This window comes from Carassius auratus, chromosome 24 (genome assembly GCF_003368295.1).
Source record: "Carassius auratus strain Wakin chromosome 24, ASM336829v1, whole genome shotgun sequence".
Lineage (NCBI taxonomy): Eukaryota > Metazoa > Chordata > Actinopteri > Cypriniformes > Cyprinidae > Carassius > Carassius auratus.
Window position 1 is genome coordinate 22,917,342 of NC_039266.1, and position 23,408 is coordinate 22,940,749.

General features: G+C 39.1%; 1 protein-coding gene and 1 pseudogene across 2 annotated transcripts; one reads left to right on the top strand and one right to left on the bottom strand.

Annotated features, from left to right (window-relative positions):
- Positions 1–23,408, top strand: part of LOC113042671 (receptor-type tyrosine-protein phosphatase mu-like) — a 673,064-nt pseudogene that overhangs the window by 415,613 nt on the left and 234,043 nt on the right.
- Positions 696–17,777, bottom strand: LOC113042694 (receptor activity-modifying protein 3-like). Of its 2 annotated transcripts, none has more exons than XM_026201723.1 (4): positions 17,498–17,777; positions 8,892–8,921; positions 7,016–7,175; positions 696–2,573 (listed from the first exon to the last, which is right to left on the bottom strand). In XM_026201723.1, exons 1-4 carry the CDS (start codon positions 17,541–17,543, stop codon positions 2,321–2,323), a joined length of 489 nt encoding a protein of 162 aa, XP_026057508.1. In that variant the 5' UTR covers positions 17,544–17,777; the 3' UTR covers positions 696–2,320. The 2 variants fall into 2 exon arrangements, with proteins under 2 accessions (XP_026057508.1, XP_026057507.1); XM_026201722.1 differs by having other exon boundaries at positions 8,892–8,924.

Genomic DNA, 23,408 nt, shown 5'->3' on the forward strand with positions numbered 1-23,408 from the left:
TGTGTGTGTGTGAGAGAGAGAGAGAGAGAGAGTGTGTGTGTTTGTGTGTGTGTGTGTGAGAGAGAGAGAGAGAGAGAGAGTGTGTGTCTGTGAGTATGTATGTGTGTGTGTGTGTGTGTTTTGTTCATCTGACTCACTCCTCTGTCTGTCTACACAGGTGTGCAGTGATGTTAGGGTTAACAGACAGTAGCTCTCTCTAAGTCAGTGTCAGAAACTCTATTTAACTCTTTCTCCAGCTGAAATCTCAGTGAATGTGGGTCTTCTGTCCAGACGGGCATCAGACGCATCATTTCCGGTAACACTGACACAATAGAGACTAATATTAGCAGAACTCGGTTTATTCAGGAGCTGAGATGCAGAGAAACTGCTGCATTTATTCTGTCGAGCAGAAAAATAATCATATTTACTGTGTTTGTGTGGTTTTCTGCTCGACAGACGCAGCGTCTGGATGGAAATGTGCTGCTGTATGGATGTTTTAATTACGAAGATTACAGAAGAATCACAGCTGTTCAGCATCGAGCGAACGAATCACATGATCCAAAAGTGCTGCACAAATCTAAAGAAAATGTGTTAGATATCATTAGATATTGAACCGAAGCTCCTGTTAAAAACAAAAAAATTACCCATGAAGAACCGCATCAGAATCAACAGTGAAGCATGAATCGTGAGCTGCGGCGAATGAATCAATCCTGAACAGAATAAATCAGATCATTTATTATCTCACAGATAAACAGAAGCCTTCAGCTGAAACAGTTTCTGAGTGTGGGATATGAACATATGATTCATGATTTCAGCAGGAAAGAAGCTCGGGCTGATTCTGTGCTCCAGATCATCATCACGTCCGCAGCGGGACGATGGAAGAAACGCATGTGACGGGAATCTGTGAGTCCAGCTAAAATTAGCTCCGTTGTGCTTCTGCGTGAACTTGCACTTAGTAGTGTGGGCTTTCTAAAGTAAACAGGAAGTGAGCGCTGGAGGCGTAAAGAAACTCTCAGTCCACGTCCAATAATACACTCCGAACAGAGAACCAGCTCGCAGCCAAACACACAGACGTACAGCGATACACAGTCAGTACACCAGGCCTCAATCAAACACTGCAGTTTAAGATTGATGTAGTTCAATTAAAAACTAAAAACAATGCAACAGATCAGATTTCTGTAACAGTGTTCATTTAAATACTTCATATACACAATAATCAGCTTTATATATTTATCATTAATAAATAAAGTTTGTTTCAGTTCATGAATTGCTCGATTCACAGGCAGTCACGTCTTCATACTTTTAAAATGAATTTTATTTATTCTCACAATGAACAGATTTAACAAATTTAAATAAAATCAAGTAGATGTAAATCTGACCTGTTTCATTGATGAATGACTGACAAATATGCATTACTTTAAGTTTATTAGTTTATGTTAGAACTGTGAAATCCAGATCGATGAATCTTTTGTGTGTCGTTCAAACAACAAAATCATAAATGTGGTCCTTCTCTGAAGAAATGCTGACGAGACCGATGAAGACGAAGCCTTCAGACACACACAGGTTTGGGGAACATGGCAGCACTTCCTGTAGCTCTTTTGGTGAAATCATAACCAGCTCATTTCCTCTCATTCATGGGAAAGGCTTTTATTTCCTTCCTGCGGCCGAGCGGCTCTGGCTCTGCTGGAGAACACGAGGCCAGACGTTTGAGAGCAACTATTGTCTTGTGTTTGTATCTCAAAGTCACACACAATACTCGGCTTTCCTTCTCATATAAATAATACCGTCATCCTAAAACAAGCCTCGTCGGATTCTCATTGGAAAACATTCACGTCCCGCTTCAGTCTGAATCAATCATAACAGTGGTTTGTGTTTGGCAGGAACATGTTGATCATTTCAGGATTTTCCTGCAAGTCAGAGAGAAAAATACAAGCCCAAATCTCTGGATGAATGAGCGGGCGATGCGTGTCAGACTGAGCGATGAGAGACCACAAACACGGCAGTGTGTGTTTGACAAATGCTCTAAATCTACCTTATTTAATTAAAACATTAAATAATAGCTGCACAGTACACGACTCATCTAGTCCTTCCCGAGATCCTGACAGATCTTCACTCTCTATTAGCACTGAATTACAGTTTTCTTTTTTCATTTTAAATGTTGTGTGTGCAATTCTTGGCTTTGTGTGTAAAGTTTTGGAAATGTGTGTAAGCAGTTGTAAAAACAGTAATTGCTCATCAGTGAGCGCTGCGAGACGAGCGGAGACTTCTGCAGGAGTCCAGCAGACGCTTCAGTCAGATCAGGAGAGATGCTTCTGTGCGTCGGAGCGGTCCTGATGCTGTTCTAGGCCAGGAGATCACTCCTCTTACTGCACCACACCACCAGCACCACCATGGCCAGCGTGAGGAAGACGGGGATGAAGATGAGGAGGGTGAGCGTGTCGTCCGGCGGGTCGATGAACACCTGCTCCAGGCTGCAGTTGGAGAAGAAGTGTTTGTGGATGCTGATGATGAAGCGCTCCACCGCTGGGTTCGGCCAGAAGCATCCGATGCGCTCGGCGTTGGTCTCCGTGCAGGAGGAGAAGACGTGATACTCTCTGAGGAGAGAAGAAGAAACCTTCCTTATTATTGATTCATGACCCTGGACAACACAACCAGTCATAAGGGTCAGTTTTATTAAAGTCCATTGATGTGTGGTTTGTTCGGAGAAGACAATATTTGTCTGAGATATAACTATGTGAAAATCTGGAATATGAGGGAGCAAACAAATCTAAATATTGAGAAAATCATCTTTAAAGTTGTTCAGATTAAGTTCTTAGCGATGCATATTACTAATCAAACATTAAGTTCTGATATATTTACAGTAGGAGATTTACTAAATATCTTCATGAACATGATCTTTACTTAATATCCTAATGATTTTTGGCATAAAAGGGAAATGTATAATTGTGACTCATACAGTGTATTGTTGTGAATTTCTACAAATATCCGTCTGTGACACTGATGACTGCTTCTGTGCTGCAGAGACACAGATGATGGAGAAATTCAGGTCATTTCCTTTCACGGCAATCAGTGGATCACTCATTTCCTTCAGGACGTCAGCCAGAGAAACGGCTCATATTCAGCGTTTAATGACTCTTTTCAAACAAATCTTTCCGATTAGCCGGAGTTCTGCCCGTAACACAAGCTTTATGACGCTAATAAAGTTCCTTCCTCTTCATCTTCACTGAGACACAGATGAACATTTACATCATAATGCATCACAAGATATTAATACTGGCACAAAGAACACGAAGCCTGATTCTGAGGATCATGAAGATGCTTTGCACTGTTATATTTTTAAGACTATCTTTGAGACACTACAGGAGAAACCACTGTGTTTTCATGCACTGCTAAACCGTTGGTGTGTCTTGCTCCATAACATGTTCCAATCCATATCTTTAGTTTTTTCTCTTTAGTTTTATTCCTCTCCATAATCTTAAGCTTTGTTCATATTTCATTCACACTGATTTTTACATTTACTCCTAAAAACGTGGTGGAAATGTGTTTGTTTTCTGTCTGTTGACGGTATTTTCTGATTTATGGAGCGATAAAAAAAGAAATCCAAAACCCCCTCTGGAAAAACCTTGAACTCTAATATGACAACAATATCAAGGAAGTGTGCAGATTCAATACAATACCATTTCAGAAACACTGTAACATGGTTTTAAACACTCACATGTGGTGTTTCACTTTCTTATTAAACCAGATTCATTTCTATAGCACTCTACTCCATACAGATTGTTTCAAGACAGCTTCACAGTAGTAAACGTTTTGAGAATTAAATTATTAATGTCATGAAAAAAAATCACATTCTCATCATTTTAATATAGCCACAAAAACCGCTCTATACAGACACAATGATTGTTTTATTAAAAGTAGAATGTGACTTTCAAAATGAAATTATAAATAAATGTGTGTGTGTGTGTGTGTGTGCGTGCATGTATGTATGTGTGAGTGTCTGTGTGTGCGTGTGTGTATGTGTGTGTGTGCGTGCATGTATGTGTGAGTGTGCGTGCGTGTGTGTGTGTGTGTGAGATGTCAGATCCCATTAGCGCGGTTGGTCATGTGATCGTATCAGCATTAGTAATGTGCTCATCAGGGACCGCAGCCCTCACTATGTGTCTTCAGCGAAAACACACTTGCTGTCCCATCTGCTGATGTTATCATGGAGAAAAACCTCCACAAGACCAGATAAACACTGATCTGCTGAGCTGAAGACAGCGAGACACAGCGAGACGCATCTGAGCAGGTCAATCTCCAGCAAAAGACTGGACTTCAGTGACTGAATAAATGAAGTTAAAGAGGTCCATGAAGGTTTCCTGTGATTGGTATGCAAATGAGCAGCTGTGTGTGAGCTGTGATTGGTCGCTGCTGATGCCTTCAGGCTCTTTCCTCCAGAGTCTGGGAAAACAGTCCAGCTCAGGATCTCAGTGATTGGGTTCATGCTGTGACCCGTCTAATCGTCCGTCTTAATAAAGCGTCCAGCAGGGAACCTAATGGTGTGCAAGGAAGTCGTGGGTCACTGATGTTCACCAGTGTCCAGTTTAAACCCTCGTTTCTGATTATTAGTAATGTTTTGATGGTGTTTGAGTCACTCCTCACTAAAACTAGATCTCATGCTGATCGTAGAGCGCTGCAGACACGACTGATTCCTCACATCTGTGTGTTGATGTTACTACTCTTCAGAAACAAAACAAAACATTTAGTGTATGACACGTTTTCTGGTATGCTATGTTTAAATATGCCAATTAGGCATCCTCTAAGTAAATATGCACTAATTTACACACTTTTCCAGAACATACATCTAATTATTGGATAAAGTCAAGTTCATAATTTGTGTTTGATGTTGTTGTCATATTAGGGTTATAGGTTTTTCCAGAAGGTAAGTCTTTTGTCACTCCATAAATCAGAAAATACTGTCAACAGACAGAAAACAAACACATTTTAACCCTTTTTTAGAAGTGAAATGTTGTATAAATCAGTGTGAATGAAACACGAACAAACAATCAGAATATACACAGAAAAAAATATTATTTAGTATATTTGTCTTTTTTCTAGTATAAATGTCTAAAAGTGAGTGAGTGAAGTGACATTCAGCCAAGTATGGTGACCCATACTCAGAATTTGTGCTGTGCATTTAACCCATCCGAAATGCACACACACAGAGCAGTGAACACACACACACACTGTGAGACACACACCCGGAGCAGTGTTCATCATTTATGCTGCGGCGCCCGGGGAGCAGTTGGGGGTTCGATGCCTTGCTCAAGGGCACCTAAGTCGTGGTATTGAAGGTGGAGAGAGAACTGTACACACACTCCCCCCACCCACAATTCCTGCCGGCCCGAGACTAGAACCCACAACCCTTCGATTGGGAGTCCAACCCTCTAACCATTAGGCCATGACTTCCCGCACAAACATTCTTTAATCAAGATACATTTACTTGAAAATTAACATCACTTAACTCTTTATTAAGTAAAGTTTATTTGTATAGAGCTTTTTTACGATACAAACCATTACAAAGCAACTTTACTGAAAATTAAGTTTCTACAATATTTAGTAGTAGCTTATAATTGGTGAATGTCAGTTTATGTGAATGTGACAGGAATTTTCAGAAAAAATTAATACAAGACGTATTCAACTAGGTGATGAACATTATTAACGTCAATTAAGATGTGATTGCATGGAAAGTAGCAATATTAAGACTTGTTTTTTTTATATCCAAATTTTGTAAGCACAAATATCTGCCAATGGGGCATTAAAAACAATCTTAATTCAAAGGCTAAATGAGATTATTTTTCTTGCCCCATTGGCAGATATTTTTGCTTGTTTTAAACAAACTTACATAATAAAACAAAATCACTTTACTTATAAAGTAATTCATCTTTATTCAAGAACTCTGAGCATTCTGTCTTATTTCTTATTATAAATATCCAAGTAAGAAAATCATTTTTGCAGTGTAGAGAGGAATAAAACTGTAAAGAGAAAAAACTCTATAATGATATGGATTGTAATTGAAATCTATAGACAAAAAACAGTGCAGTAAAATAAACACTTAAATGTGTAGTTGAATGTTTTCTTTGCATTACTATGAAAGAAAAGACATGATATGTGAGCAGTGCATGAAAACACACTGGTTTTGCCTTATTCTGAATAAATACTGTCCATTTTAAAGACGTGATCAGGACATGTGAAGGGTCACTGTCATCTCAAGAGTGAATGTCATCAGAGCCGCTGGCTTCTGTTCCAGATAAACATGTAAACAGTGCTTCTGGTTTTTCAACATCTGACCGGCTGACAAGTGTCAAACACTCCTCGAGTCTCTGGAAGGAGCTCAAGATCATGTCAGAGTGAACTGTGAGGTCCTGGAACGTCTTCTGCAGATCACAGATTCATCAATCACAGCGGAGCGTTTACAAACCAATGCAGCAGATCATTGAGTCTGTCAGAACCACTTTAACTACTCAACTAGTTACCCGCCGAGTCCTCACAGCACAAATACAGCAGAACACACTTTGTTTCAGAGTCTAACACTCACCAGTGTTGCATCATTCATCATATTTGAGTGGATGATGATCCAGATATATTGATCTTTAAATCAGCCTTGACGGGAAGTGTCTCATTACACTCAATTACTTCAATCAGAAATGCTGAACTGTATTGATCTGAAAAAATGGCTCTATTGTCTTCTGTAGCACTGCTTACAGCTAAAATTGGATTTGTTTCATAATTTATGAATTCTGCAACATCAACAATGTATTTTTCTGTTTATTACTGTGAAGCTGTTTTGAATCGATCTGAATTTAATAAAGCACTGTATAAATAAATGTGACTTGACTTATGAAATGAAAAAGAAAATCACAAACACACATACTTTCTCACACACAGGCTCGTTAATGTTTAATTAAGCTGGACTCATTGAGATGATTGACTCTTGTATTTGCATAGATTGGAGAGTAAAGTGCTGTAGAGGATGATGAGGAGGATGGGGATTCACCTGATGAAGTGCGTGAGGTTGCATCTGTCGTCTGGATGGATGTGACTCATGTCGCTTCTGAATCGTTCTCCACATCTCTCCATCTCCAGCAGCAGGACGGTCTGATTGCACTGCAGGAGCCGCGGCTGCTGGGTGAACGACAGATCACCGCCGTCTGCATCTGAAGAGACAGAGCATCAGTCTACATGCTGAGAGACACAACTGAGACATGACAGATACATGACAGAGACACAAACTGAGACACAGACTGAGACATGACGGAGACACGACAGAGACACGACAGAGACACGACAGAGACATGACAGAGACACAACTGAGACATGACTGAGACATGACTGAGACATGACTGAGACATGACTGAGACACAAACTGAGACACAAACTGAGACACAGACTGAGACACGACTGAGACACGACTGAGACACGACTGAGACACGACTGAGACATGACTGAGACACGACAGAGACATGACAGAGACATGACTGAGACACAAACTGAGACACAGACTGATACATGACGGAGACACGACTGAGACACGACTGAGACACGACAGATACATGACTGAGAAACGACTGAGACATGATGGAGACATGACTGAGACATGACTGAGACACAAACTGTGACACAGACTGAGACACGACTGAGACACGACAGATACATGACTGAGACACGACAGATACATGACTGAGACACAAACTGAGACACAGACTGAGACATGACTGAGACATGACAGATACATGACAGAGACATGACTGAGAAACGACTGAGACATGATGGAGACACGACTGAGACACGACTGAGACATGACTGAGACACAAACTGAGACACGACTGAGACACGACTGAGACACGACAGAGACACAGACTGAGACACGACTGAGACACGACAGATACATGACTGAGACACAAACTGAGACACAGACTGAGACATGACAGATACATGACAGAGACATGACTGAGAAACGACTGAGACATGATGGAGACACGACTGAGACACGACTGAGACACGACTGAGACATGACTGAGACATGACTGAGACACAAACTGAGACACAGACTGAGACATGACTGAGACATGACTGAGACATGACAGATACATGACAGAGACATGACTGAGAAACGACTGAGACATGATGGAGACACGACTGAGACATGACTGAGACACAAACTGAGACACGACTGAGACACGACAGATACATGACTGAGACACAAACTGAGACACAGACTGAGACATGACAGATACATGACTGAGACATGATGGAGACACAACTGAGACACGACTGAGACACGACTGAGACACGACTGAGACACGACTGAGACATGATTGTGGCCTAGTGGTTAGAGATTTTGACTCCTAACCCTAAGGTTGTGGATTCGAGTCTCGGGTTGGCAATACCACGACTGAGGTGCCCTTGACCAAGGCACTGAACTCCCATCTGCTCCCCGGACGCCCACTGCTCCAGGTGTGTTTTCTTGGTGTGTATGTGTTCACTGCTCCAGGTGTGTTCACGGTGTGTGTGTGTGTGTGTGTTCACTGCTGTGTGTGTGCACTTTGGATGGTTTAAATTCAGAGAACGAATTCTGAGTATGGGTCACCATACTTGGCTGTATGTCACATGTAACAACTTCTTGCATCAAAGATTTAATATGAATGTGAATGTTTGTACTTTTTGTAATTCTGACTTTGAAACCGCAGAACATCTCTTCTTCTCTTGATACTCATTTGAAACATGATTTTGACACACGACTAAAACACGATTGAGACATGATAGAGACATAATTGAGACATGACTGAGACATAATTAAGATATGACAGTGACACAACTGAGACTCAACTGAGACACAACTGAGAGATGATTAAGACATGAGAGTCACTCACCTGATAAACTTCTCGTCATCAGCATGTTCACTGCTAAAACAAAAAAGTTTCATGATTAGGACCCATATATAACTAGATTCAAAGCTGGTTCATTTCATAGTCATATCTCTTTATTTTAGGGAAGAAAAACACTATTATGAACTACACTCACTTAAAGGATTATTAGGAACACCATACTAATACTGTGTTTGACCCCCTTTCACCATCAGAACTGTCTTAATTCTACGTAGCATTGATTCAACAAGGTGCTGAAAGCATTCTTGATGCAGATTTGCACATCCAGGGCACGAAGCTCCCGTTCCACCACATCCCAAAGATGCTCTATTGGGTTGAGATCTGGTGACTGTGGGGCTATTTCAGTACAGTGAACTCATTGTCATGTTCAAGAAACCAATTTGAAATGATTCGAGCTTTGTGACGTTGCATTATCCTGCTGGAAGTAGCCATCAGAGGATGGGTACATGGTGGTCATAAAGGGATGGACATGGTCAGAAACAATGCTCAGGTAGGCCGTGGCATTTAAACGATGCCCAATTGACACTAAGGGGCCTAAAGTGTGCCAAGAAAACATCCTCCACACCATTACACCAGCACCAGCAGCCAGCACAGTGGTAACAAGGCATGATGGATCCATGTTCTCATTCTGTTTACAACAAATTCTGACTCTACCATCTGAATGTCTCAACAGAAATCATCAGAGACTCATCAGACCTGGCAACATTTTTCTAGTCTTCAACTGTCCAATTTTGGTGAGCTTGTGCAAACTGTAGCCTCTTCTTTCTATTTGTAGTGGAGATGAGTGGTACCCGGTGGGGTCTTCTGCTGTTGTAGCCCATCCGTCTCAAGGTTGTGCGTGTTGTGGCTTCACAAATGCTTTGCTGCATACCTCGGTTGTAACGAGTGGTTATTTCAGTCAAAGTTGCTCTTCTATCAGCTTGAATCAGCGACCCATTCTCCTCTGACCTCTAGCATCAACAAGGCATTTTCGCCCACAGGTACCAACAACCATGCCATGCTCACAATTGCTTAAAGGGGGGGTGAAATGCTCATTTTCACTCAATCTCCTGTTAATCTTGAGTACCTATAGAGTAGTACTGCATCCTTCATATCTCAAAAAAGTCTTTATTTTTTATTATATTCATAAGAGAAAGATAGTCTGTACCGTTTTATCCCGGAAAAACACGAGCGGCTGGAGGCGTGATGCCCATTTGGGCCCCACATGTCATTGCTGGCTGGGTTGCCCTGGCAACCAAAAACACACTTCTCTGATCAGTGAAGTCTGTTGTGCTCTCAGTGCTCTGCTCTACGGGAGCGCGCTCTTCCGGCAGAAGTGCCTCAGGACACATATAAGGAAATTCCGCTCCATCTAACGTCACACAGAGCCATACTCGAAAAAAACTTTCCGAAACTTGTGACAAACCGGAAGGAGTATTTTGGGAACAAAAATACTCCTTAAAAAAGCACAACTTAATTTTTGAAACTTTGTCCATGTTTAGCATGGGAATCCAACTCTTTAACAGTGTAAAAAACTCAGTATGCATGAAATAGCATTTCACCCCCCCTTTAAATCACCTTTCTTTCCCATTCTGACATTCAGTTAGGAGTTCAGGAGATTGTCTTGACCAGGAACACACACCTAAATACATTGAAGCAACTGCAATAATTGGTTGATTAGATAATTGCATTAATGAGAAATTGAACAGGTGTTCCTAATAATCCTTTAGGTGAATGTATATTTCAATTTATTTCATTGTTATTGAACTGAATCATTTCAAAATTGAACTAGCGTCTTCTGCAGAGCTGCTTATAGCTGAAATAGATTTTTTTTTTTTTATAAATGAAGATGCAATCTGTATCGACTCAACTTAAGACTTAACTCAAGAAAAAAATAAAGGTGAGTTGACTTAAAAAAAATTTACAACCATGGTTGTATTTTAAACCCACATCCAACTCACCAAGCACATTTATATATTATATTATACAGTGAGATCACACAACAAGACTTGTTTAGTTAACGAGTTTGACCCAGAATCATCATGCGAGATGAGCAGCACTTTTGTTCTGGTGAAAAGCGTGTCAGTGTTATTCCAGCATCTAAAGCAGCCTGCAGCAGCATGTGAATGGATCTGGTGTTCAGCAGGCCGTCAGTCCGTCCCTGAGGAGACGCATGAATATTAATCACAGCAGACACACATGGGGACGCGAATGCTAACGGCACACGCTAACGGCGCATGCTAGCTCAGATCCCTCATGCACATCAACTCAAACTGTGTTCAGAGATGTTAATACAGGCCCCAATACACCACTTCATTTCTGAGAGCTCTGAAAGACAATCTTGCATTTATATTATAGACAATAAAGCAATAAAGATTTAACATATACAGTGACAACCACACATTTAAAGTCTGATGAAAGTATGTAAATCTTTATTACATTTGCTCTTGTGTTCGGTTCAAACATCATGTAGGTTCTTCTTGTAATACAGCAGACGAGTCTAATGGTTTGCGTAAATATTTCAGACATCAGATCAACAAGATGCAATGTGTCACCAGTCCAGGCCTTGAAAACACTTGACTGTTATTGTGCTAAATTTAGCGGCTTCCTGCATCCGAGCACAGACGCGAGCACAGTGATAATGTTCAAAGTCTTCAAGGAGCGGCTGAGTTTCCCTGGAGAAGCTCTGAGACGCTGTCCATCATCAGAGCAGTGCATTCTGGGATCAGGACTGGGTTAAATGGTCCAGACACTAAAACACTCTCTTGTTAATTCAGGATTCATTCAGAATCGACACACAATGTTCTCTAGCAAAAGATGTAAATGACACTGTAAATATCAAACGCCAAATCCACGAGGACCTGGACATCATCAATTACACATATATTTTAGTACTGTCAAAATAAGCAATACATTTTTCCAGTTTAACGGCGTTTACAGTTTTAATGCACTTTAGTGTTTGACAGTTTTATTCAGCATCTGTAAATTGTTTTTTTTTAAGTTTAATAAATGTTAAAATGAATAGCTCTCAGTTATACTGTAATGTTATAATACATCTGTGATACATCAGTAGTGTTAGTATCAGTGATACTGGTCTTCAGTCATAATAAAAATATAATGTTTGTTATGTTGTTTCTGCATTAATTTGATGAATGACTGCAATATAAAAGTATTTTTTAAAACTTTAATGTTAGTTGGGATTAATCATAATTAATTTCACTCAGCTGCACTCAGATCACGACAGTTTATTATTAACTGTTTGCATCTATTTGATCATATTTTCAAAATGCATTTATTCAAAATAATTCAAAATAATAATATTTAGTTCAAAGGTTCAATAAACTGTTCCACTTCAGAAAGTTATTTCATATGTCAGGGTTAATGTGAACACATTTGATGCTCGTGTTGAGATTGTAAACGACCTGCTGCTGTGTCTCTGTCGCCTGAAATAAACATCGGCCTTCATCAGCAATCAAAACAACTCTAGTTAAACGAGCTCTTCACAAACGAGCTTCATGTTCAAGAGTTTATGGAATCCTTAATATCTCTGCTTCTCCATTCACTTTTGTAATTATAATGTTTGTTTGCACCATATTGATATTTAAAATGAATGCGCTGACGAGGTTATAATGTGCGTTCTCATAGCAATGGCTCCGTCCACTCGGAGCAGAAACACAGCCAGAGCTATTAAACTCAAGCAGGTAATTATTTGATGATAAAAACAGCATTAATGTGTGTGTGTGTGTGTGTGTGTGTGTGTGTGTGTGTGTGTGTGATGTGGGTGTATCACAGCAGTGTATGCTCTTTCTGAGTTACTGTCACACACACTAATGAGACAAGCTCACTAATGACAGCGGCTGATGGTGCAGCTGGATCACAGCCTCAATTCAATCTGGATTTAAAGGTGTTTCTGCGCCTCTCAATGGAACTGCGTCCAATTTGACTTCGCAATTTTCTTTCAGTCACTTCAGGTTAGTGTTGAAGAGCTGGGGCTGAACCCACGAGCAGCACTGGCTTTCACATCCGAGTCAAAGAATATACAGCATTTCAACTGCTCACAGTTATACTAAACATACTAAAAAAGTGATTTTTAAAAGTTGTAAATAAAACAAAGTTTATTTCACTTTGCCTGCTTTAAATTTCAGTGTGCTACTTGCCATTTCTTTGTATTTCTTTGTGAAGAGTTCTATCAGTGAAAGCTGCTCCTGTGCTGTATTAGTAAATGTGTTTGTCGATCCCCGCAGACACAATGACAGGAAGAACACCGGCGCTCGTGTGGAAGAGCGTACAACACAACAAGGTCAAAAGGTCAAAGCTCAGATGAAAAGGTCAGAGAGGGATATGTGCATTCAGAGAGCATGATGGGAAATATCACCGACAGACCCAGAACTGAGGAACAGGAGACTGATCATGAGGTGTCTGATACCGACCGAATAAATCCTTCAATTTTAGTCAGCACTAGAATTTTCTAGTGATTTTTGTATATTTTTTTGGAATGAAAAGGAATTCTAATTGTAAAGACTGGTTTACGGTTTTACACACAGAATCTTTAGGGTTAGCATACCTATTAAGATCATGTTAAAACCATCGTTTTACAAGAGATGAGAGATTTTTCATTTTGTGTGCAGTTCTTGGATTTGTGTGTAATGTTTTAGAAAAAAGAGGCAACGTTTTTAAAATATGTGAAAGCAGCGAAAAAAAAAACGAAGTTATCATTCATGCTAGATAATAATTCAGTTATTTTATATCTTTCATGCTGCTAGCTACACACTTCAAACTTCAGTCAGTGATTAAATGTTTCATTGAACCTGAAAATGCAATGATTCACAAAGAGATAAACAGAAATGGACAAAACTAAAAATCTGATGTCATAACAGATCTATCTCGGAGTGTAAATGCAAACGAACAGACCTGCCACTTTATTTCACATCTTTCTTAGTTTTTCATTTTATTACCATTTTTCTCTTTTAAAGCAAACGCTAAATACTAATGCTTCACTGCAATTTTAATGCATCATTTACTCCGCTATTAATAATAATAATGATCAATTATAACCCATGTCAATGTTAATACTTCTTATATTCTAATAGGTATTTAAAATATATATTTAACATCGTTTTTGTACGGTATCAAACATGTGATATTTTACCTATAGTGGTAATGACCAATATTTAGAATTTAGAACTTTTTTCTTTTTAATTATAATCCAAATTTTTGTCATTTTTGTTGTTTTTTGTTGTAATCTAGTTTTAGTCATTTAGTCCATCAAGACAAACTGAATGAAAATTAGAAATATTGCCCTGGCAAACAGATGAAGGAAAATATGTTTAAGTTTTATTATCTATTTTATTTCAGGGACAGTTAGTTGTATCTGAAGTTATGTGAGTTTGTGTGTGGAGGAGCGTCAGACACACAGAAGTCACATCAGATTCATCAGAACATGAACAAACCAGCACTTCTGTCAATCAGCATCATATCCACTCGCTCCGGCCAAAACACACACACACACACCGGTGCTCATGACCCTGAGACACACAGCTCAGATCAGTGTGATCATTCACTATAATGTCTTAAACTAACTACATGCTGTGGAAGCAGATCATCTCATTACAGTCTTCTGTGAGTCAGTCTTTCACTCAGACTGACAGAGAATCAATGACCAGAGTCTTAATGTCTGTTCATAACTATAACCATACGGTCTGACAATCTCTAGATTCCACATCACAACCATGAGTGAGTGTGTGTGTGTGTATGTGTGTGAGTGAGTGAGTGAGTGTGTGTGTGTGTGTGTGTGTGGGTCACCTCTGCTTTCTCAACACTGGCAGCAACACATGCGTGTGTTTGCTAAACCATCAGTACAACTCCACATTTGTCACAACACATGTCTGAAACTCATCACAGATACGGAATCAGACGGAGAATCAAGATCAGGTCAGATGAAATAACGCTCTCTCTCTCTCTCTCACACACACACACACACACACACACACACAGCTCTTCATCATCTTCATCATCACCTATGTCTCTGAGACTCTCCTGTCCAGTCAGGACTTCTTCTGTGTGTGTGATTCAATAACATTAGCAGTTTTGCAGCAGGAGGACTGAGCACTGAGGGCTTCTAGGTAAAAGCTTCTTCAGCTTGACATGGCTTTGGCTGTCCAGCGAGAACATGTCAGTGTTTATGAGTGTATATGGGTGTATCTAAGAGTGTGAGAATATGTTTGAGTATACGAGTGTTTCTGAGAGTATGTGAGTGTATCTGAGACTGAGAGTATCTAAGATTACATGAGAGTATATGAGTGTATCTGAGAGTATGTGAACATGTTTGAGTGTTTCTGAGCGTGTATGAGAGTATCTGAGAGTACTTGAGAGTATGTGAACATGTTTGAGTGTTTCTGAGCGTGTATGAGAGTATCTGAGAGTACTTGAGAGTATGTGAGGTATCTGAGCTTGTATGAGAGTATCTGAGAGTACTTGAGAGTATGTGAGTGTATCTGAGCATGTATGAGAGAATCTGTGAGTACATGAGAGTATGTGAGTGTATCTAAGCGTGTATGAGAGTATCTGAGAGTACATGAGAGTATGTGAGTGTATCTGAGCATGTATGAGAGTATCTGAGAGTACATAAGAGAATGTAATTGTATCTGAGCTTGTATGAGAGTATCTTAGAGTATTTGAGAGTATGTGAGTGTATCTGAGTGTGTATGAGAGTATCTGAGAGTACTTGAGAGTATGTAAGGGTATCTGAGCATGTATGAGAGTATTTTAGAGTACATGAGAGAATGTGAGTATATCCGAGCGTGCATGAGAGTATCTGAAAGTAGATGACAGTATGTGAGTGTATCCGAGCGTGTATGAGAGCATCTGAGAGTACTTGAGATTATGTGAGTGTATCTGAGCATGTATGAGAGTATCTGAGAGTACATGAAAGTATTTGAGTGTATCTGAGCGTATATGAGAGTATCTGACAGTACCTAAGAGATTGTGAGTGTATCTGAGCGTGTATGAGAGTACTTGAGAGTATGTGAGGGTATCCGAGCATGTATGAGAGTATCTGAGAGTACATGAGAGTACATGAGAGAATGTGAGTGTATCTGAGCGTGTATGAGAGTATCTGAGAGTACTTGAGAGTATGTGAGTGTATCTGAGCGTGTATGAGAGTATATGAGAGTAAATGAAAGTATGTGAGTGTATCTGAGCGTGCATGAGAGTAACTGAGAGTACATGAGAGTATGTGAGTGTATCTGAGCATGTATGAGAGTAACTGAGAGTACATGAGAGTATGTGAGTGTATCTGAGCATGTATGAGAGTATCTGAGAGTATGTGAGTGTATCTGAGCATGTATGAGAGTATCTGAGAATCCTTGAGAGTATGTGAGTGTATCTGAGCATGTATGAGAGTAACTGAGAGTATCTGAGAGTATGTGAGTGTATCTGAGCATGTATGAGAGTATCTGAGAATACTTGAGAGTATGTGAGTGTATCTGAGCATGTATGAGAGTAACTGAGAGTTTGTGAGTGTATCTGAGCATGTATGAGAGTAACTGAGAGTACATGAGAGTATGTGAGTGTATCTGAGCATGTATGAGAGTATCTGAGAGTATGTGAGTGTATCTGAGCATGTATGAGAGTAACTGAGAGTACATGAGAGTATGTGAGCTCTACAGGAGATGTTCACAATGCTGTCGTGGTGTAACCCTCCTTCAAATGAGCTGAAGATCATACATTAATCATGACATGCAGCTAAATGAATGAAACATTCAGTCTTTAAATGTGTTTGATTTTCATTTTGTTTATTTGGAAAGCATTTATTTGCCATTTTTATGATTTATTTGATTATCACACTGATTTAGTGAATCATGAGCTGCAGTTTCACTGGTAAAACTCATTATAAACCTTTGATGCATACATTATTAAACCACAAAGAAAAATGTTATGCTTCTTTTTACTCTAAAAATAATAATTTAACTAATTATACTTATAAGTTTAATGTAGTTTTAAATGCTTAAAGTTTAATAGATAGATTGTGTGTTGCTATGTGGTTGCTATGATACTCAGCTTGGTTATTTTGGATGGTTGCTAGAGTGTTGCTATGATAGATAGATAGATAGATAGATAGATAGATAGATAGATAGATAGATAGATAGATAGATAGATAGATAGATAGATAGATAGATAGAAAGAAAGAAATGCTTAGGTGCCAGCTTGTTGCTAGGGTGCTGTTATGCGTTTGCTAGGGTGTTCAGTGTGGTTGCTAGGGTAGTAGTAATACTGATAGTAGTAGTAATTATAATCATAATAATAGATAATAATTTTTTATGATGAAACATCACAGTGAATATTGAATTCAATTTTAAAGTACTGGACATCAGAGTCAGAAGGAACTACTGTACATTCTCACTGTACAGTGCTGATTCAGAATCAGTTCAGATCAGATCTGTGTGTGAATCTGCTGAATCACACACACACACGCAAGCACGCACGCACACACACACACACACACACACACACACACTCACACTCTTTCTCAAACACAAACACACATTAATTTATCGTTAATTATGACGACTCGCACTCGTACAAAATCACAGAAGCGTTTGAAATACACTCACCGAAGATCAGGGAAAGTTTGAAGAGAGTGAGAAGATTGGTATCCATGATGAAGAAGCGCGTTTGAATCAATCAACTCAGATCTCTGAACACATTCATCATTCATTTCATATCCAATCAAACACATCGATCCGGTTCATCCGACACGAGCAGCGGCTGATGCATTGACATCCTCTTCATCATCATCATAATCATCATCATCACGAGTCCATCAGCGGAGCGCGAGAGGAGCGATGCGGACCTCAGAGTCCCTGTGCTGCGCTCTCTCTCTCTCTCTCTCTCTCTCTCTCTCTCCTCCTACTTCATGATCGCGTGTGTGTGGGCTGTTTTTGGGACTGGGACACACGCACAGCTTAATAAAAACATCTTAAAGATGAAATAACATAATTAATACTCTTACTGTAATATGTTTAATATAAACAATGAAAATTAGGTTGTAGCCATCACTGAAGCAATACATCTGAATATTTACTACATGAATAATTATCAACCACGTCCACAGTAAATAAAATATTCTGATATAAGATTAATAAAATAATATACTGTCGTTTGTATAAAGACAATGTGTATTTTATCTAATTAATAATAATAATAACTTTAATAATAATAATATTAAAATATGAATAAATGTAAGCAAGTCAGGTGTTTTATTAATCAGCATTGAGGCTTTGCTCAGAGCGCCACCGCGCGGCGACATGAAGCACAGCGGAACTCTAAACCCGAGCCGTTTGTTTCCCGGCGGAAGCTGTTTCTGCTGCACCGCTGGCGCGAAAACACATATGAATATCAATAAACCCCGGAGAAGCTTTGCAGAAGATGTGACTAATAACACATCTACTGAAGCGAAATGAAGTTTCGAGCCAAAATTCTCGATGTCGGATGTTTGAATCACTTCACACGCGGGTTTAAATGTATTGATTTCTCTCTGTTATAATAAAGATAATATTACTCCCGTCAGGCTAGAAGCAAGGTTTACAGAAATAATTGTATTCCTACTCTGAAATGTCTTTTCTGAATAAGGCCAACCTGTCAGGATATGTATTAATTTTGTGTATTATTATTATTGTTAGGGTTAGTTACATGTGAGCCTTTTACCTGAGACACGTTTTTATCTCTGGTTGATAGGTAATAAAGTTTCTTTAACTGAATTTTAATAGACATATACAGCAGTGTCAGTTTATCTGCTGATATTCTGTGCTTTGTGTTTAATGAGCTTAAACTTTTTAAATCTGACATATGGTATTTGATTTTAATCAAACTTTAATCATATCGAGCGTCTTTTCTGCTTAGTGTTGGTCTGATGTGATTCAATTCAAGTTTATTTGTATAGTGCTTTTGACGATACAGACCATTACAAAGCAACTTCACGGAAAATTTAGTTTCTTCTACAATATTTAGTAGTAGCTTATAAGTGGTGACTGTCAGTTTATGTGGATATGACAGGATTTTTGAGAATAATTAATACGTAGTCAGCCCGAGGAAGAACATTATTAACAGCAATTATTAGCAATTGTAGCAATATTAGTTAGTTCTGTTGTTGATTCAGGGTCAGCATCATCTGAGGTCCTCTGAGGGTCAGCATCATCTCTTCTCAGGTGTTCTGGATCCAGACTGGAGCTTGTGTAAATCCTGAAGATCCCAGCAGAAACAGAGAAACACATAGATACATCATTAGCATAGATGTTGTTCCAACAGAGTAAAATTAATTAGTTTAACCCAAGCTGAAGAATAATAATGTGCATTTGATCAGATACAACTACACTCACAATTTAAGAGATACATTATTCGAATGCTTGGCGAAAGAGATGTGTTTTTAATCTAGATTTAAACAGAGAGAGTGTGTCTGAACCCCGAACATTATCAGGAAGGCTATTCCAGAGTTTGGGAGCCAAATGTAAAAAAGCTCTACCTCCTTTAGTGGACTTTGCTATCCTAGATTTTTGTGACCTTAATACACACACACTCTCACACATACACAAAAACACCCTAACCCTAACCCTCGCTCGCTCGCTCTCTCTCCCTCTCTCTCTCACACACACACACACACACTCTCTTTCTCTCTCTCTCACAAACACTCACTCTCTCTCTCTCTCTCTCTCTCTCTCTCTCTCACACACACACACACACACACACACACACACACACACTCTCAGCTCTTACTCAGTCCATGTGTTCTGTGTGTGTTTTTACACCAGACATCGCTGACAGAAGGATTCTTCACCTGATCTTTCTGCACGAGGATGTGTCTCTTCAGTACTTTATTCCAGTGCTGCTGTGACAAACACTCACTTCTCCTTCTATACGTACTCTAAGCTAATATACATGACGTGACATTCAGCCAAGTATGGTGACCCATACTCGGAATTCGTGCTCAGCTTTTAACCCATCCGAAGTGCACACACACAGCACAGCAGTGAACGAACACACACACACACACACACACCCGGAGCAGTGAGCATCATTTATGCTGCAGCGCCCGGGGAGCAGTTGGGGGTTCGATGCCTTGCTCAAGGACACCTAAGTCGTGGTATTGAAGGTGGAGAGAGAACTGTACATGCACTACCCCCACCCACAATTCCTGCCGGCCCGAGATTTTATATATATATATATATATATATATATATATATATATATATGTATGTATGTATGTATGTATGTATGTATGTATGTATGTATGTATATATATATATATATATATATATATATATATATATATATATATATATATATATATGAAAACTGTTTCAAATGGTTTGTGTTTGCGGTTTCCTATGTAAATGTGTGTATATATACAGTATATGAATAAAATACTTTGTTAATAGTATAGTTTATTTGAACCTTTTATTTTATCGACCAGCAATGGTTTCAGTGTTATAGAGAATCACAAAAAATGTGTTGCTAAGTGCGTTCCTGCTGTGAAAACTCACATTTATCAAGCTGAATAAGGTTTTTTCCTCATGTGAGGGCGAATCTGTTTTGATAAGGGTTAGTGTTAGTGTTAGGGAAGTGTTATGATTCCCAGTAAAAGGCTAGTCAAGTTCAGCGGTGGGAGAGGGGAGAGAAGAAACAAGGAGTTCTGTAACTGACTGAAGCAATCAATTGTGACTAACCCTCCGCCTTCGGACCAGCCGATGACCACAGCAGCGCTTCACGGGATTTATACCTCGCTGCAGACACAGCGGTGTCGACGACGGTGAGACGCGCTCATTATGTTTTTCTTTCTCCTTTAAAGTGTTTATATGTATTATTATAACGATAAATCGATCCCATTTAAACTCTACAAATCTCAGTAAAGGTGATATTTTGATTGTTTCTGTGAGTCAAAGTGGTACCTGATGGGAAACGTCTGGATAAATCACCTCATTGGATGTACGGCGTCACATGACTGGATCCTGCCGGACACCGGGAGGCGCAGAACTATTTAAAAACTGAATCCGAGTTGCAGCACGGCGGTATTTTGTTGAGGTTGTTTGTATAGTGAACGTTTAGATGTATTAGTTTCAGATACAAATAGAAATTGGATCCAGCAATCTCTTAAGGCCCTGTCCAGTAACCTAGATCTAATCTGATTGGCTCTTCCTGAGACAAGCGCTGAGAAAAGGTACAGCGCCGCCTCACGTTGCGTTTAAGGAAAGGAAAGTGAAGTGACATTCAGCCAAGTATGGTGACCCATACTATGGAAGCATATGGGTAGCATTATTCAATTTGGGATGTAATATGCAAAATGACAATGCAATATGTAAAATGGCAATGCATTTCTGTATTTACATTTACATTTTCCAATACATTTGTGCAACGTTTGGTGCAAAATGAAAATGAAAATTAAATTACATAATTTTCATTTGCCATTTACTACACCAGTTTTAAAATGTAAAATGAATATTAATTTTAACGCTTTATAAGTTGCAAAATGAAAATGAAAATGTATTACAGAAATGATTAGATATGTCTAACATGTTAAAGCAAAAACTGTGGCAAAATGATCATTTAAATGCTATTTTTCTTAATTGCATTAACACTCACATTCAAGACACTTACGATTGCATTTTCATTCGGTGTCCCGCAATGAATGTAGCAAAATTCAATGTGCACATTGAAAATGCATTCCGAGCCGATCACGTGTCCCCGCCCTCGCGCCACGTCAATCATTGTGTGAACAAGGCGGGGCTTACAGAAGGTCAGAGACTCAAGTCTCAAGAAGAGGATTCAATCAAGTGAGACAACATGGACAAGACAGTTGGTCCGTGTATGTTTTGATCATTTCGGTTTATGGCTTCAATATTTCATTCGGACTTGTGGGCGGAGCTGAAACGCTGCTTTCATCTGATTGGTCGAATCGGATCGATTTTCATCTGACAGCCTTCAGCTCGGTCTTGTCATTCTTTCAGGCAAAATAAGAGTCAGTGCGAGTGAAGCACTGAAATGTCTGAAACTACGCTCACTGTTAATTAGCATAATATTTGAATCAGATGTAGCTGGGCACATAATTCGTGCTGCTGAGACCTGCAAATTAGTTCTAGGTTGTAGTATTGTATTAATATTGTCCCACTGATAAATACAGTGCAAATAGTTCTGTCCCTTTGGATAACAGTGAAGTGGAAATTAAAATCAATAATAGACTGAACAGTTCCATGTCTGTAACATTTACCACTCTCATCTTTTAAGTCATAAGGCACTAGGTGTGTGTGTGTGTGTGTATGTGTGTGTGTGTGACATTAATAAATAATTGTAAAAATGAATATAGTTACATTTCTAAATAAAAATAGTAAAATTAGCTCTATGCTGCTCAGTGCTCCTGTAGCCTACCCCAGAGCGCCCTCTCGCGGCTGTAGACGGTAATGTTTTCTCTTGGTCCTGAATAAATGTGACATATAGTCCAATGCGACTTATATATGTTTTTTTCCTCGTCATGACGTATTTTTGGACTGATGCAACTTATACCGAAAAATACAGTTAACATTATTATTATTATTTATTATGAGAGTAATTGACACAGACTAGAACTTTAATGTTTCACCCAATTCAGCTCATATCTTTAGACTCGTCCGACTCGTGTTGCTTGTATAACTGGCCAGACTTACCTTCCCAAAAAATCCTATTTAATTTTATTTCATAAATTTAACTATATTTATTTCCACTTTACTGTTATCCAAAGGGACAGAACTATTTGCACTGTTTTTATCAGTGGGACAATATTAATACAATACTACAACCTAGAAATAATTTGCAGGTCTCAGCAGCACGAATTATGTGCCCAGCTATATCTGATTCAAATATTATGCTAATTAACAGTGAGCGTAGTTTCAGACATTTCAGCTGAAGGCTGTCAGATGAAAACCGATCCGATTCGACCAATCAGATGAAAGCAGCGTTTCAGCTCCGCCCACAAGTCCGAATGAAATATTGAAGCCATAAACCGAAATGATCAAAACATACACGGACCAACTGTCTTGTCCATGTTGTCTCACTTGATTGAATCCTCTTCTTGAGACTTGAGTCTCTGACCTTCTGCAAGCCCCGCCTTGTTCACGCAGTGATTGACGTGGCGCGAGGGCGGGGACACGTGATCGGCTCGGAATGCATTTTCAATGTGCACATTGAGTTTTGTTACATTCATTGCGGGACACCGAATGAAAATGCAATCGTAAGTGTCTTGACTGTGAGTGTTAATGCAATTAAGAAAAATAGCATTTAAATGATCATTTTGCCACAGTTTTTGCTTTAACATGTTAGACATATCTAATCATTTCTGTAATACATTTTCATTTTAATTTTGCAACTTATAAAGCGTTAAAATTAATATTCATTTTACATATTAAAACTGGTGTAGTAAATGGCAAATGAAAATTATGTAATTTAATTTTCATTTTCATTTTGCACCAAACGTTGCACAAATGTAAATGTAAATACAGA